The sequence below is a fragment of the Esox lucius genome, chromosome 19, assembly GCF_011004845.1.
Source record: "Esox lucius isolate fEsoLuc1 chromosome 19, fEsoLuc1.pri, whole genome shotgun sequence".
Lineage (NCBI taxonomy): Eukaryota > Metazoa > Chordata > Actinopteri > Esociformes > Esocidae > Esox > Esox lucius.
The window spans coordinates 10,587,658-10,605,685 of NC_047587.1; the positions used below are offsets into that span (position 1 = coordinate 10,587,658).

At 47.6% G+C, this 18,028-nt stretch overlaps 1 protein-coding gene across 1 annotated transcript in view; it reads right to left on the reverse strand.

The window, feature by feature from the left end:
• The window catches only part of lrriq1 (leucine-rich repeats and IQ motif containing 1), a 36,761-nt gene that overhangs the window by 8,234 nt on the left and 10,499 nt on the right, over nt 1–18,028 (reverse strand). Inside the window, exons 12-20 of the mRNA XM_034288175.1 lie at nt 15,384–15,560; nt 12,233–12,733; nt 11,636–11,774; nt 10,768–10,896; nt 10,159–10,263; nt 8,884–9,017; nt 7,895–7,966; nt 7,598–7,686; nt 6,506–6,607 (exon numbers count right to left, since the gene is read on the reverse strand). Coding sequence (XP_034144066.1) covers nt 6,506–6,607; nt 7,598–7,686; nt 7,895–7,966; nt 8,884–9,017; nt 10,159–10,263; nt 10,768–10,896; nt 11,636–11,774; nt 12,233–12,733; nt 15,384–15,560 — 1,448 coding nt within the window. The remainder of the gene's footprint in view (nt 1–6,505; nt 6,608–7,597; nt 7,687–7,894; nt 7,967–8,883; nt 9,018–10,158; nt 10,264–10,767; nt 10,897–11,635; nt 11,775–12,232; nt 12,734–15,383; nt 15,561–18,028) is intronic.

Sequence of the window (18,028 nt, forward strand, 5' to 3'; positions counted from 1 at the left end):
CCATGACAAGTAGGATACTGAGGCAGAAAACTTAGAAAACAGGAGAGAGCACCCCAGGCACTGTCCGTGTTGTCACAGAGACCATAACAACACAGTTACCAAGATGAGATGTCCAAAAAGACTATGGTGCCAACTGTTTAGATTCTGACCATTCTAGCACATGGCAGATTATATTTCATTAGGATAGATGTACTGTACATCCCAGCAAACATATACTGTAAATGAATAAAACTCATTTAGGGATGTGCTTTGAGGCACATTACTTCTACTGACTTTTAATGTGTGTATTTCGATAGAGACACAAATATCTCTTGATGTTATAGTAGGATACCCTACTGAAATAATAGTGTTAACAATGTCACTAATCATTAATATTTTGTACTTTTATTGAAGTTTAGGAATTAGGGTTAGGGACAGCTACATCTCAACAGATATGTAAATGGCTTTAGATTAAATGTAATTATTTATCATTTATCTAACTATTTCATGGTACACTTGAATTTGTCTTGAAGACATTTGGAGACCGGTTTTATTTTTTGGGGGGGCACAGCAATTTGCACCACTCCTGTAAAATCCGCTAGACAGGGAATAGTGCTCCATTTGGGACAGGCCTGTGTACAAATAAACAGAGGGCGGCTGGACTGTGACAATGTTTGACGAGGCGGCCACGAGGCCATGTACTCCTCCAGAGCTGTAAGAGAGACCGGCGCTTAGCTAAAGCTCAGAGCGTTTATGTTGGGGCTTAAGGTAGCCATTTGTTTGGAGGGCTCCCGGGGCATTACTATAATACGCTAAGTCGCTGAAGGACGGAGGAGATAGCTGAGGTTGGGCTTTCTTTGAAGGTTAGAGTGTTTTTGCGTGCGCGCGTGACTGTGTTCTTGTGGAAATAAATGAACTCGAACAATGTATGAACAGAGAAAGCAGACGGATTGGAAAGGCGGGTAGATGATTTATGAACAACACTGAAAATCCCATAATAAGAGGCATAATTGAAAGTAAATATTTACACCTCTTCTGCGGGCCACCGACCCAGCTGCCGACAGTGTTGCCTAAGACGGGTGTGAACTGATGATGGATTTAGACAGCCCGCTGCTTAAACTAATGATGCATTTATTTAACACATTTTCATGCTTTTGTCCAAGCAGTTAAAGGGCAAAAAGGGTTTATAATTTACAGTTGTCACAGTTTAATTGAGAACCCACTTAAAACGTCCAGTGATGGATGCTTCCCCCGAGGCCGGCAGGAAACAAGTTGTTCACACGTCCAAGAGGCAAATGTTTGCGTGGAATGCGAACGATGCAACACTACTGCAGACCATCACAGCCAGACATGAGGACCATGGTCACATGGAGACATGGAAGTTCACTGTTTAAACTTCAGTTCAGACCCATAGTCAGCTAGCCCTCCTTCCACCCCACATAGCCCCACATCCCTCCTTCCACCCCACATAGCCCCACACCCCTCCTTCCACCCCACATAGCCCCACAGCCCTCCTTCCACCCCACATAGCCCCACATCCCTCCTTCCACCCCACATAGCCCCACATCCCTCCTTCCACCCCACATAGCCCCACAGCCCTCCTTCCATACCAAATAGCCCCACATCCCTCCTTCCACCCCACATAGCCCCATAGCCCTCCTTCCACCCCACATAGCCCCACAGCCCTCCTTCCATACCAAATAGCCCCATAGCCCCCTTCCACCCCACATAGTCCCATAGTCCCATAGCCCACCTTCCACCCCACATAGTCCCATAGCCCCATAGCCCTCCTTCTCCACCACATAGCCCGCATAGTCCACCTTCCCCTCACCCCCCAGGCCCCTGTCCAGACATCCCTGCAGATTCTCTTCCACCCCCCCAGCCTGACGCCTGTGCAGTCCCCTGTCATTCCTACAGATGTAGCCCCACCCCCCTTTCCCCACTCCCTGTGCTGCTCCCCCTGCTCCTCCGGGACACCAGGAGGCCCGGGAGGAGTCACGCCTGTTAAGTGGGGCTCTTAAGCACATTATCCAACTCCAGGTCTTTCTGTATCGAAGTGGGGGGAGGGGGGCGAGGGGGGGGCAGGAGGGAAGCAGGGAGCCTTGGCTGTCACGATATCAGACAGAGAATCAACTCTTTCTGGGGTGGGGAGGGTGGGGGTCACTGCCTAAAGGAGAGGCACGTCGTAGGCACTCTAGAATAATTCAAAACACCCCCCACCCCATCCGCACCTCTTGCCACAAAAACATCAAGGTCATGTGCACGGTGTGTGTGCACGGTGTGTGTAGGGAATAACAACGTAGCTGGATGCCCGAGGAACGGCGCAAATAAGGAACTGTTTTGACGGGACGTTCTGTGCCGGGTACACATATACATCCCATGCAAAGCAACGGCTCCCAAGAACAAGAGCAGTCATGACTGGGAGCTGCTGTAAGACGAGAGCATCGGAAGTGTCCTGAGGAACCAATGGAAAATAAAACCAAATCTCAGGACATTCTTCAAGCACCTAAAGTCCCCTGTAGCTCACTTGGCAAGAGCATGGCCCAGGGTTCTGGGTTCAAAACCCAGATGGGTCCAGTACTAAAGTGTGTATGAAAATGTACGCACTCGCTACTGTAAGTCACCTTGGGTGAGAGCGTCTGCTCAATGACTTACTATATGTGCATGTAAATTGGACTCCAGGGTTGTGTATACATTTCACCAGAAGCTAATATGAGCTTCTCTTTCTCTCCCTGGCGTGGCCTCCCGCCCTGCCCAGTGGTAGGGATGACCCTGTGGGGATTGGCTGTTGTGAGTTCCCCCGCCAGACTTTTAAAGGAGGAGGAGGAGGAGGGGGAGGTCAGCTTTTATCATAGATGCCTGTCTTCTACTTTCCTTCGCCCAGGGGTCAAGCCTTCACCTCCAGAGAGCAAACCACACACGGTCACCCAGCGGTCAACAGGCAGGCGGTGCTGAACACACACACACACACACACACACAACAGACACACACACACTACAGATCCTCCAACAGCTACAGACACAAACCACTACACACACACACACACACACACACACACACAGCCACAGACACACCCTTCAACAGCCACAGACACACACACACACAAACCACTGACACACACACCACAGACACTCCAACAGCCCCAAACCACAGACACAAACACACTCACAACAGACACACCACAGACACAAACACACTCACACAGACACGCACACAGTCACAGACACACCAACAGACACAGACCCTATGATAACATCAGTTTTCTGAACCAACGGGAGGCTCCCGGCTGGCAGGTCTCTGACCGTACTCAATTCAGGCAAATTAAACGCTCTCTGACATGAGACATAGAAAAGTAATGGGATGATATAGTACTTTGTTTGATATGGACAGATTTAGTGCATGCTAATATTTATGCTATTAATTAAACAACACTAGATGTCAGTGGTTTACTGACTCACATTTAGATACATGGTTGCACTTCACAATTTTGAACTTTAAGCGTTTCATTACATTTAAAGTTTTCCCAAAATAACAAATTTCTATTTACCATTTTCAGTAAATAAACATTCCCACTTCCCATGAAACAAAAATCGGGATGTTATAAATCTGCACGTATGACAACAGCAGATCCCTCCTCATCCATACTGTTAGTAATGTAGTCAAGAATGTAGAAGCTGTTAGCTTAGCGTGTTTAAATGCTACTTGTATTTTGTGTAAAGATTCAGAGGAATGTGTTTGGTGAAAACACCTAATATTACTTAGGTCCCCATCATTCATCCATAAGCAACTAAATGAAATGTTGAGATGTGGATTTGAGAACTGAAATGGCTGCGGTAACAGTCAGATATAAGTTACGAACAGATATGACTGGAGGACACTTAAAACCCAACACACACTGAGCCAGCTGGCACTGAACGAACACCTTGAGTGAGCCCGTTCAAGCTCTGCCTTTTGCATTACAACCATGTTTCCACTATCTTTTCCAGTATCTTCACTCCTCCCTTTGTCCTCGTCGTTCAACACGCAGGGCCTTTTGTCTGTGACTGGAGTGTGTCTGAAGTGGCACCGCTCCGTATTCCCTATATACCGTAGTGCTGGTCAGGAGCAGGACACAATGTGGGACATAGGGCACCACGGGTCGTCTCCCCCCTCCTTATCCCTCTACCGTCCGTCCCCCCCTCATCGGGTTTCTGATCTGTTAAAAGCGTAACCCGAACCCACCGGTTCTGGACTGGAGCGCCCCACGCTGCCTTTTTACGGGGACCTGGGCATAGGTAGACGACGGGTGCAGCGTGCTCCTGGCCACGGTCTGGGGGGGGGGGGGGTTTGCTGGGTCTCTCTTCATCAGCAGGTTGGCCTGGGCCGGGCCTCCCCCGGTGCTGACCTGTGGAAGGCACCCCCTCAGATCCATCCCCAGCTAGCGCCCCGGGCCCAGTCGGCCAGCACAGCCAGCGCTCCCCGGCAGGGGCTAACGTTTCAGGCTTCGAGTCAAGCCCCTTCTGGAGGTGATTAGCCCCAAACCCATGACAGATTCTTTCCGAGATATCCGACGCGGTGTGTTTATTTTATCCGGGCTCTTTGTGTGGATGTGCTGGACATGAGTAACCTACTTGAAATGGGTATCGTCTTTCATACCCGGAGAGGGGGAGCTGGGCCCGAGACACAGCCTTTTCCTAAAAGGAGGAGAACATACTGCCCCTCTTCCTTTCTGGACCTATCTGTATTGTTGAAGTGTCTGCCTGGTCTCCCCCCTGACCAGCCACAAACACACACACACACACACACAACTACAAAACATACAAGGCAGACCACTACGACCTCTTATCTAACTCGCATTCTGCTGATATCAATGATTACGAAAAAGAGCCGACACTACGGAAATGTGAATTTAGGAACTAAATACATTCACCTATATGGCTTCCAGGACACTGACAGCTACACCAATCAAACCAGTGCTAGTAGTTTATAGGCTTTTCCCAGAACCATTCTCAACCTTCTCGACTACAGCTGGGACAATAAACCCAAAAGGTTTGACACCAGCCAGGCTTACCACTTGTTGCAGGCATTTTGCTGCTATCGTTTAATTACGATAAATAACCTAGTAAGAGTGAAACTGAGCTAACAAATATGGGCGATTATGGACACCTGGTAATGACAACAAAAGGTAAACGCTCAGTCATTTTTTTTTTTATGTCTAACTCTATAAAGCGTTATCACATTAATTTGACTTCCTTGCCAACCAAGTGACCCAAACTAAGAGACCAGGCCTGTCCCCCCACAACCCTAATCATGTCTAAGACAAGAGGCCTTCAGTTCATCTCTGTGGAACCCTTCAGCGGTGTACCTCCTCTGCACTTAACTCAATTTCACACTTCAAGTAATCTACAAAGCCCTGCTGAAACACAATCACCTTGTTTATCATCGGCCGTTCCAAACAACTTCATGGCCCCCTATTTACCACCGTTCATGTGCCTTCAATTTCTCAGCCAGCCCATCTCTCAGCCTTTCTATTTATTATGTGCAGCTCAGAGCAGAGGGACTTGATTCCTCCTGACAGTAAACGTTTCACGTTGAAAGCCCTACAACACATGCAAAAAGGAAATAATTGCTCTATCAGCTGCAGGCCACATTGGTGGGGGATTCGGATAGCTTAGATGGGTTGTTTCAAAACGTCAGTGCGATACAGGTTTCAGTTGGTCTCATGTATAATTAATCAGGTAACTGATTTAAAATAACTCTGTTTTTTTTAAATCTGCATGGTCATCTTAAGAACTTGGTTTGACTCAGCTGACAGTGATTAGGGCTGTCTTGTCTGTTCCTGTACCAGGGCTGTACAAAGACCGTTCCAGGGAAAAAATGGGTGGAGATTTCGGCTCACACGGACGGACTATGCGTTGCAGGGCATGACGCGCCTAACAAAGACAGAGGCCGCATGCCCGTTGGACTCGCAGAAAAGGACGGGGACGTGTCAACATGAAAGGGCCTATTCCTGTACTATAGGGCTATCTGGTCTATTCCTGTACTATAGGGCAATCTGGTCTATTCCTGTACTATGGGGCAATCTGGTCTACTCCTGTACTATAGGGCTATCTGGTCTACTCCTGTACTATAGGGCTATCTGGTCTACTCCTGTACTATAGGGCTATCTGGTCTACTCCTGTACTATAGGGCTATCTGGTCTACTCCTGTACTATAGGGCTATCTGGTCTACTCCTGTACTATGGGGCTATCTGGTCTACTCCTGTACTATAGGGCTATCTGGTCTACTCCTGTACTATAGGGCTATCTGTTCTACTCCTGTACTATAGGGCTATCTGTTCTATTACTGTACTATATGGCTATCTGGTCTACTCCTGTACTATAGTGCTGTCTGTTCTATTCCTGTACTATAGGGCTATCTTGAGTGTGTCTTGAGTACAGTGTGTCCTATTGTACAGTCTATTCCTGTACTATAGGTATTTCTGGTCTATTCCTGTACTAAAGGGCTCTCTGGTCCATTCCTGTACTGTCTGGTCTGAGTCATAACTTTGATGTATTCTCTCCTCTCTGCCAAGGGCTTCTTTACTGCTCCAACAGGGGCATGTTGGTTGCTATGGTTCCTGAACAGGGCCAGGCGTACTGATGGGTCTATGAGAGAAAGAGAGCGTGAAGAACTATAAGAGAGTGACAGAAAGATGGCATAAGAGGGAAAGGGAGGGATTGGGGGGGAGAAGTCGAAAACTGAACTCACGCCATCCAAAAGACCAAGAATCCATTTCTGAGTTGTGGTGAAACCCACAGCATAGAGACCACTGATCACATGCAGAGAGCCTGACCCTTTTCCATCATATACAGCTTCTTTAGAAAACTCTGGAACTACGCGTTGCCCTGCACTGTCTTGCCTTAGGCCATGTCGTCACTGCAAATGAGAACTGGTTCTCAATTGGCTCACCAGGTGAAATAAATGTTGACTAAATAAAACAAATGAATGTTGCATGGGGCCAGATGATGGTTAACACAGGCCCGGGTGGCAGGCAGGGGGGGGGTGGGTGGGTGCGCCTCGAGCTCGGGGACCGTACAGTCACGCTGTAACTATCCAGATCAAAGAGCAGCCTTGGCCCATCTAGTCTATAAGAGCATGGCACGACCAGCGACCAACCACTGTTCTGGACCGGGCCCCGGGGGTGGGGGGGGGGGGGGGTGAGGTCACACGTCGCTGCATTCGGGCCACCGTGTCCCACGCACGGTAATGAAAAGCGTACTCTGTGTAGAAGACAGCTGGGCGTGAGCGGCTGGTCGGCTGGACGGGAAGAGAGAGACGCCGGTTGGTTTAGTTAATGGCTGTTTCCTGTAAGCTCTCTGGGGCTGGGTATGATGATGGCTCGCAGGGCCAAGCTCTGCTACCTCTGCTGTCTGTTATGGCTGATTAACATACACTGGTAGGAAAGCCTTGATGCTGCTTGCGTGGCAGTGCACTTAAAATTTTTTTTTTTTAAATAAAAAGAGAGGGGAGATGGAAGGAAAGAGAGACAGAGAGGCAGCCACAGACCAAGTAGGTCCTGGAGCCTTTTCGGTTCAGCGTTAACTGTTAACCGTAACTGTGAGTACTCAAACCGATTTAAAGATAGGGCCGCTGACCCTGTCGTTTTCTCCGCTGCGGCTTCTTGGACGCCATCTTCCGCGCTCTCTTCAGCATCAGGAGGGCGGTGCTCCTGTCAGTGAACCCCCTGTGGGGAACAATCACACACTTGTCACACGCTTGTCAAAACCAACACAGCTACCCGGACTGCAACACTGGCAGAGACAAGTGATCTCTGACCCCTACAGAAGTGTACAGAAAGGGAAAGCAGGAATGAGCTGGGAGTTAAGTATTAATTAAGTTCATTCAGGAAATAACTTGAAATTCACAGATACAGTATCTAAACAGATATTTACCATTCCTCCAGAATCTTCTCCGATCTCTCAGAAAGACCACTGAGGACCGATGCAGAGCCAGGAGATTTAGTTCTGAAATCCATTTAAAGAACACTATCAGTCATAAATCTGGATTTATATTTTCCATTATTTGAAATCGATTGCGATCACATGAGGAAATAATAGACTTCTCTCTGCCTTCAAATAATCCTACTTGAGGGCGATGGAGGCAATCTAGCAGCAAGTATGATTTCTCACAGAAATTGCTTATGAATTTTACATTATACCTAGACTATAATAGCTTTTTTTATTTAGGTGTACATTTACCTCCACTCCCATTTATTGTTGTCCAATTCAAAATGTTGGTTTTCCTTGGATTTTAAGGACTGTATGAATGTAACGCATAATGTTTGTGCCACCATCTCAAATAAACTGCAATAATATTTTTTTTAAATTAAAAATACAAACGTTTTTGGCTAGCCATTAAAAACACTTTAGTAGCCAACAACGGAATCATTGAAAATAAGTATTTTGCAATGATCACACATTTTTGATTATTCGGGGAAAAATTTAAAACAACACTGAGAAGCCCAAACACATTGTTGTTACGTAGACATAATTACTATGAAGATGTGGGCTTAATGCAGATGTGACAGACTGCTCTTTCTGCTACAAGACCGAGGGACATCTGTGCCTGACATGAGTGGGTTATTTACTGAAAAAGGTTTATAAAACCACACTGACTGACTTAGTTAGAAATGAAGCAACTCCCTGAGACATCCTCGCTGGCTATCTTATGGCTCTTTTATTTTACTTACTGCAACAACCCGAGGGCGTGTTACGGGGAGAGGTGGAGCATTTACCGTTAACAGTCTTGCTCGGGGACAGAACGACATAGCTTTCGCCTTGCATTTGGGAGATTAGAAGCAGAGACCTTTCGGACAGTAGTCAGATGCCCTAACCACTAGGCCACATTGCCATCTGTGAAGTTGGGCTGCTCAGTTTCCTACTTGCTGCTGCTCTCAGGGGAAAGTGTTTTCTCAGAGGGCTCTGCTCTCTCCCCACCCATCCAGGCGGGCTTGGGCTTCCGCAGCATCAGATGTGGGCTGGTCTGCTGGGCCGTCTCTGGCAAGGTCAGAGGACACTGGAATAGAGACAGAAGGCTGTAATCATTGTAGCATAACAAATGAGAAATGTGTTCAGGTGTTCTTCGTGTTTCGTAATCAGAGAAACCCGGCAAGAAGGGTAATAAGACTATTGTAGTCCGTTGTACCTGGAGTACACTAGTTAGTTGAATGTGTAGGAAGGCACATTCAGAAAACTGAAAAGCAACACCATCCAGAACTACAGAACACAATAACTTACTGCACTTGGATATGAAACATGAAATCCTGAATATCCAGAAGACCTGTAAGTCACAGTGGAAGTCCCTTAAAGACAAAGTAACAGCCTCAACCTCACCCTGGTACAACAGTAACAGCCTCAACCTCACCCTGGTATAACAGTAACAACTTCAACCTCACCCAGGTACAACAGTAACAACCTCTACCTCACCCTGGTACAACAGTAACAACCTCTACCTCACCCAGGTACAACAGTAACAACCTCTACCTCACCCAGGTACAACAGTAACAACCTCTACCTCACCCAGGTACAACAGTAACAACCTCTACCTCACCCAGGTACAACAGTAACAACCTCTACCTCACCCAGGTACAACAGTAACAACCTCTACCTCGCCCGGGTACAACAGTAAAAACCTCTACCTCATCATGGTAGAACAGTAACAAATTCTACCTTGCCTTCATACAGCAGTACATTGTAATGAAAAAAAGGGTTATCATGAAATAAAAATACAATTACATTTATCTGTTAGGTAGTGTTAAAATATGACATTTTGCCTGGTCATGACGACAGCTGCAATGCATCAACGCTCAGAGTGGAACGGCTAGCTACCATGACGTTAAGCCCTGCCTGCTACGCTCGTCCAAAGTAAAGAGCGAGCCAGAGGTAATGACGGGAAAGACGAAGGCCCTGGCTGGGGTGAAAAATGACATCTGCTGATGCAAAGGAAGTCTGAGGCCTCCTAAAAGTAATTGTGTTTTTCAACGTGATACATTTGAGGATTAAACAGTGAGAGCTGTGGCGGGTACAGGAGGACTAGGGCTGCTTCCCAAACAGTAACCCAGCCCCTTCACCGACCCAGAGGTCCTGAACACAAAGTAGTGCCCTACACAGGGAACATGGGGCCATTTGGAAAGCAGCCCAGCGGTTCTGTGTGCTACCTTTGGACCCCGCTGCAGGCCCGGGAACGGAGGACAGTGAGGAAGGGTTTCGGGAGGCGAGTTGTCAGACAGAGGGATGGTCGTCCAGTCTGCCTCCAGGGTCGTCTGTTTCCAACCCAGAGGGGACGACATCAGGGTTCAGTGTGAAACACGTACAACACAGGCAGTGTTACTGGCCAGTCAGCGCTGGCGTACTGGGGGGAAACGCACTTTTAACACTTCATCCAGCTTTTTGGAAGAAAGGCATTGAAGGTACCGGCAGCCCAGCTAACCCACTATTTCTCATCCAACTATACCCCCCCGACAGACAGGAAATATCACATTTGTCCGTCTTGTTGGTGACTTGCCCTGTGAGCTAGAGAAAATGAAGACCACGTCAGGATGCCATTCGGGTTGTGTTTTGATACATGTATCACACACACTCGCTCACACACACAGTCTCAGTACAGTGGTCAGTGTAACCCACTCACACTTTCATATGGAGGCATTTACTGGGAGTCAGTCCCAGACAGAAAGGGAATGGGGCAGGTGTTCATTACTCCAGAGGGGAGAATCTGATTGACAGGGTCCAAGCAGTCCAAGACTCAGAAGGCTGTGCCCACTGCTTACCTCATCGAAGACAAATTCTTCCACATCCACCTCCTCAAAGGCCTCGTCTTGATCCCCATGTTGGAGGCACCGAGCCTGGGTTAGAGCAGCGGCCAGCCTCCTTCTCAGAGCAAATCCTCTCCAAACCGCCTAGAGGAACGACCGCACCGGCGGAAGAGCAGTGAATCATGGACAAAACAAAATATTGTGTGTTATCCCATTAGGCAGATAAAACATGTTAACCCCTGTTTAATTGCTGAGTGATCTGCTGTTTGAACTCTGCGTGACTTGGGCACTAAGAGACAAATGGAACGCCAGCGACAGTTCTAAATCCTCAGAATTCCCAAAGGAATGACTTCACAAAGTGAGCGGTACTGGAATCTGGAATCTTCAGCGCTCCCACTACTGCAAAGCTGGAACCTGATTAATCATTTCATCCCCCCACCTCCAAAGGCTCCTCAAGGGCCTGTCATGCTCATCAAGTACAAAGAGAGAAAGGCGAGCGAGAGATGGGAGAGGAGAGGAGGGGAGAAAGAGAGGACCGGGGAGCTTTGAGGAGAAGTGTCAGGTAGCATGTTAAATCTAATTAATTTACAGTTAGCTTCAATATTGCATAGGGCCTGGAGATGAACACAAGCATTAAATATGATTAGTGCAAGAAATACAAATAAATCTCAGAAAACAAGTTGCTGGACCTCAGACAAGCAAGAAAATACAGGGAAATCTAAATTCTATAAAACCAGACTAGATGAAAATACATATTTGTAAGCTTGATGAAAGCAAGGCAATTACTTTTGAAACACCTGTAAGCAACCCTACGTATCTAAAAGATCTCCAAACCAGTTCCGGGAAGTGACTCGCAACCAAGTTTCCTGTGACCCTGGTTTACCTGGATGATGGTCGCAGCATAACAGGGCTCCAAACAGCTCTGCCTTGACCCAGTATGGCTGGGCCCAGTGTCTATTCTTCCTCTCTCTTCCCCTCTTCCGCTGGTCTTCCCTGGAGGGGGACACACCACAGCAGTACCGCTGCACAGAGGAGTTACATAATGATGTCACAGCCTCAATCTCTCTGACAGCACGTGAGAATGACAATCTATCTCCTACATGGTGAGCTACCTTTGAGTGGACACCAATGTTTCCTGGTCAAAAGTAGTACGGTAAATAGGGAACATCATGCCACTCGGGACACATCCTGAAATGTACGGTCTCTGTCCAAACATCTGGCCCACAGAGATGCCAGAGGACTAACAAAGCATGTTCAAAACTAGCTCACGTCAGAGATAGGTAAAACACTGGCTGAGATATGCCCTGTTAATAATGATTGTGTGCTAGTGTGCTAATAATGACTAGTGTTCAACAACAACCAACTGGAGGAAACTCTAACGATGACAAATGCTCGTTGGCATAAACTTACGACGGTGAGAAAATGTGAACCCATTTGAGGTAGAACTATGAAGGTAGTCACAAGGGAATGAACACTTTACTTTTTAAGGTCCAGCTTTTTTTCAGGACAGGAAATGGCGCAGGTGATTTTTTCTTTTTCCTGATGGAAGGTAGAAGCGTTCAGACTGATAGTGACTGGTTTCTGATCTGCCTGACTGGACACAGTCCTCGTACGGGTCTTGTTGGACCCGGGAGATGAAAACTGAGCCTCACAATTCCTGTCCTCAGTGTTTTCATTGGCCGGGCCGCATCGGGCGAGAGGAACCACACACAGCCGCTCACTTGAGTCTCCACAGGACTTCCTGTCAGGTTGCACCCTGCCTGTGACACCCGCAACCTCATCACGCCTCTCCACAACCTCCACGTTAGCCTCCAGGACAGGGACAGCATTCGCCGTGTCCCTCGCGCAGCATTCGGCGTGTCGGTCGCAGACGCTGGTGTCTCCGTATTCGTGAGCGTATCTGTGCTCCACGGCCAGCTGTAGACTGTCATGCTGAAACTGGAGGGTGAGCCTCAGAGCATCCAGAGGAGAGACGGCATCGCTGAAAACACAAGCACACATTCACATATGAAGATCACGCAGGCACGCGTGCACGCAGAGCAGCCTTTATGATTATTGGGCCCTTAGGTAAAGATGAGCAAAAAATAGGCGACAAAAAATGTGCCCTTGCTGTTGGTCAGCTTGATTTTACAGTAGAGCAATATAAGAAATAGAACCTTTGATTCATGTAAAAGTGTTCAAAGAGGAAACTAATTATTAATTCATATTAATCAAATTCCAAACTATTGCTGACACCCCTGAATGTAGTACTTTGTGCACGGTTCCCTGTTTAAAAACAGTCTTCCTCTATAGTATCGAATTAGGTGGCAGAACACATAGCAAGGTGTTCTGTGACTCTGAGAGCATTCATCCATGAAGAATCTCAAATACTAGTGGAGGGCAGTGTAAACCACAACACTTGGTTAATGTCAGATCACCTCTAGTATCTCCAGTGGAAACACGCCGGGCATTCAGTCTGAAAGGAGCTAACAACCAGTGAAAACGCATTGGGCGTCCCGCTAACCTCCAGTGGAAACGCGCCAGGCGTTCATTCTGAAAGCAGCTAACCTCCAGTGAAAACGCATCGGGCGTTCAGTCTGAAAGCAGCTTACCTCCAGTGGAAACATGCCGGGCATTCCCCTAACCTCCAGTGGAAACGCGCCAGGCGTTCGTTCTGAAAGCAGCTAACCTCCAGTGAAAATGCATCGGGCGTTCGGTCTGAAAGCAGCTAACATCCAGTGGAAACGCTCCGGGCGTTCGGTCTGAAAGCAGCTAACCTCCAGTGGAAACACGCCGGGCGTTCAGTCTGAAAGCAGCTAACCTCCAGTGGAAACGCGCCGGGCATTTGTTCTGAAAGCAGCTAACCTCCAGTGGAAACGCGCTGGGCGTTCCGCTAACCTCCAGTGGAAATGCGCTGGGCGGTGCGCTAACCTCCAGTGGAAATGCGCTGGGCGTTGCGCTAACCTCCAGTGGAAACGCGCAGGGCGTTGCGCTAACCTCCAGTGGAAATGCGCTGGGCATTCGGTCTGAAAGCAGCTAACCTACAGTGGAAACGCGGCGGGCGTTTCGGCCTGAAAGCAGCTAACCTCCAGTGGAAACGCGCCGGGCGTTTCGGTCTGAAAGCAGCTAACCTCCAGTGGAAACGCGCCGGGTGTTTCGGTCTGAAAGCAGCTAACCTCCAGTGGAAACGCGCCGGGCATTCGGTCTGAAAGCAGCTAACCTCCATGGAGGTTGTGAGGAGGTCAGTCCTGTAATCCCATATAATGTCTCTTTCATACAGGGGATTAAGTTGGTACAAAGCCACCTAAATGGAAACTTAATGAGTCTATTAGCAACGCTCGGTTCCGCTTCCCCCTGCGACCTATCGGAGAGCCTGAGGGCTGTTCAGTATCAGCCTCTACACAGCCCATTCACCCACACCAGGCCTGAGGCACGGGTATTACAGGGCTGTGATCCAGCCCGCCATTCACAATGTCCCTGCTATTCAACCAGATAGAAGGGGAACCAGAAGTGGGGGACCACCGAAAGCTGGTGACCCCCTCAGTCTAACCCCCATCATACCTGCCAGGTCATGGCAGGGTCGAGGGGAGAGTGAGGCCTGTGAAGCAGGGAAAACGGCGGGCTTTTTGTCAGGGGGGGAAGACATGCAGGTTTAAAAAGTACCATTTAAGGCTGGAAAAATAGTGGGTTAACTCATTTAATTCTGTTATTAAACAATTAATTTCATATTGTCTTGGCAGAGTAGGACAGGACGTTTAGAGTACAGTTACATGAGGGATGACAGCTAGAGAGGTGCCAAGGTAAACACTTACTGCCCCGGGGCTACAACTACCTCAGTCCAGACACATGACCCAACCCAAACTAGACTTTTAAAGGAAAGCTGGAAACTAACTTCAGATTCATTCAAAAAGCCACTCCGACCCCATTTACTCTACATGAAGTGAGGACTGATATGTGACGTCGCCGAGACATCGGCAGTATTTATGTTTGGTAAACGTGTTGGTAGAAAACGTGCGGTGGCAGTGAGAACGTGTCAGCTGAAATACCTCTGGTTTCATACAGCAGGGTGAACCTGTGGTCGGTGCGACACCTTACCAACCCTCCCAGTAGAGGCAAGAGTCCCAGACAGACCTTTCACCCCCCCAGACCTGGTCCTGTCTGACCCGGGGTCGAGACGCCAGCCAGAGGTTAACTGGCTGCAGTAGTCCCTGCCCTGAAAGGCCCATTGTTCATGGCAAGGAGAACGGGTAAGAGTGGAGAGAGGGGAGAACTGTGACCCCGCCCCCTACCCCAACCCCGCCCCCCCTCCCCGAGCCATGGGAGTTCTTGGTTTGACCCATGCCAGTAGACACCACAGCGTTTCATCCTACATGTAACATCATTATGGTGAGGTCAGGGAGATAACGGTTGGGGGGGGGGGGGGGTGTGCTGGGGGGCAATTTCTACAAATCCATTGCTCTCGAATAACTTCAAAAATATGTGTGGAACACCCACCCTGTGTATCAGACAACAGCTCATCTTAACAATGTCCCCAGCCTGCCAGATCTGCCAGAGGTTTCAAAAAAGACAATGGCTAAAATCACGCTGTGGTGCCTGTCAGAACATCGGAACAGAATGGAAAGGTACCGACGTTGTACCCAGCAGCCACTGACCTGAGCTGCTTGGTGTGTCTGTGCTGCAGCGCCTGTAGCTGCAGGAGCTGGGCTTGACAGAAGGACAGGAAGCTGTCCTGAGGCAGATGAGACGGGGCCCTGACTGGACCAGGAGGGGGTGCTGGTGGCTGGCAGTCAATGTTCTGTAGACCTGGCACAGCCTCCCGTAGACTGGACCTGTAGGCATTTTGTTGGCCTTCATTCACACTGAGAAATCGACTTAGACCAAGGTCTCTGTTACAGCTGAGACCCAGACTACCATAATGAAGACACATACAAAACGCCAATGCATACATTAACTAACACACATTTCACAATAAAAATGCGATTCATGACACAGGTAAAATGTCCTCTAGGTACCAAACGTTTAAATTAAGTTCATATTAATGGCAAAACAGAGAGTAAGGCAAAACATTCAAAAGCAGTTTTGCCCAGTTCTGAATAGGACTTCAGTATCTCCAGCGTGAGCCAATCTTTACAGAGCATTTGGTAACTGCAATTCTTCAACTAATTTTTGTGGTTAGATAGTTAGGAGGTTTTTGCGTGACAGCCTTATACAAAAACATCAACCAGTGCCAAGCCCATCGAGGCCAGGGAGCCCCAGCCAACTCAAGTATATAAAAGACGATGACGTGAGCGAAGGTTTGCACCAGTGATTAAATGCAAGGCATTTGTGAACAACATACATGAATAATGGACTGCATCCACAGGATTCAGCACAGAAGCTGAGGCATGCATTTATAGCACATCACCATTATCTAGCAGGGTAATAAAGTTTTAGTTTCCAGCATTTCTTCTTGTGCTATCAAGGGCACCAACTCCATTTTAGGCTGTATGTGTTTTAGTGTTGTTATGCTGGGAGACCCACAATCTAACTTAAATAGACACCATTTTGGGACACTGGGTTAAACACAGCATTCGAAAACACCTTGATAATCTGCTGGTTTACTGATGTCTTGCGTTCTAGGACCCCAAAGCCAAAGACAGCAAAGTAACCCCATTGTATAACTGAACATCCGCTAACTCATTTTTGGCATGGTCTCATTTCTTTTGAAACGTTAATGGTAAACATAGGTAGAACCCATGGCTAGGACCCACCTTAAAAGTCAAAATGATGTCGGAAAAGTCCCTTGGAGCAAATAAATAAAATTAGAGCTCTTTGGCAATAACCATCAGTCCAGTGTTAATTGACAACTTATTTGTCAATTATTGGCATTCAATCAAACAAACACCATACCTACAGTCAAAGATGGGAGATATTTGAAGGATGTGGGTCTCCCCACAGGACAAAACAGACCCAGAACACATCAAAATCTACCCAGGAGCGGGTCTCCCTGCAGGACAACAGACCCAGAACACATTAAAATCTACCCAGGAGCGGGTCTCCCTGCAGGAAAACAGACCCAGAACACATTAAAATCTACCCAGGAGCGGGTCTCCCTGCAGGAAAACAGACCCAGAACACATTAAAATCTACCCAGGAGCGGGTCTCCCTGCAGGACAACCGACCCAGAACACATTAAAATCTACCCAGGAGCGGGTCTCCCTGCAGGACAACAGACCCAGAACACATTAAAATCTACCCAGGAGCGGGTCTCCCTGCAGGAAAACAGACCCAGAACACATTAAAATCTACCCAGGAGCGGGTCTCCCTTCAGGACAACAGACCCAGAACACATTTAAATCTACCCAGGAGCGGGTCTCCCTGCAGGACAACCGACCCAGAACACATTAAAATCTACCCAGGAGCGGGTCTCCCTGCAGGACAACAGACCCAGAACACATTAAAATCTACCCAGGAGCGGGTCTCCCTGCAGGACAACCGACCCAGAACACATTAAAATCTACCCAGGAGCGGGTCTCCCTGCAGGACAACCGACCCAGAACACATTAAAATCTACCCAGGAGCGGTTTTGAAAATATGAATAACAGTAGACAGTGTAGAGGGCAGATCTGAATCACATCTAATCTGATAAATATTATAAATGTACATTTACAAAATTTTGAATTGGTTCTCCAATGTTAAGTCTTTCTTAAATTGTTATTGTTCAAGAAATTTATTTTAATAGAAAAAAAGGAACTACTTAAGAAAAAGTGTTTGGACACTAACTATATTCAATTAAGGTCAATTCAAAAAGTTCATTATTTGATAGACTCCAACACAGCGTACCTCAGGCCACTAGATGCCAATCGTTTGTTGTTTTCTATATGCTTTAACTATAAGGATATATAAATCCTTAGTCTAACAAGAATAAAATCACAAAACATGTTTCACATTTCAGGCCCAGCAGAGTCAAAGCCATTTCCCTCCATGTGAAATGACAAGTTTGGTTAGAGAGAGTCTGATTTTCTCAGTGAACGCAGAAGAATGTGACGACATGTGGAGTTGAAGATCAAAGACCATGGGCCTCAGGGCCTGGCAACAGTTGCCCAGACAGCAGCCAAGCAGTATTTTTGTTTTTGTTATCATTTTGCTATTCCTTTTTTATCCTTTGGGTTTAACAATGAATGAGACCCAAAGCTTACTCCATGTATGCACGACATTTGTCAAGAGGCCTATGAGGTTAATGTCTCCTTAGAGGTGATAAAATGCCATTTGGATGGAAAGTCTTAAACTGAAGCTTCTGATGGTGGCCCGGCTGTGT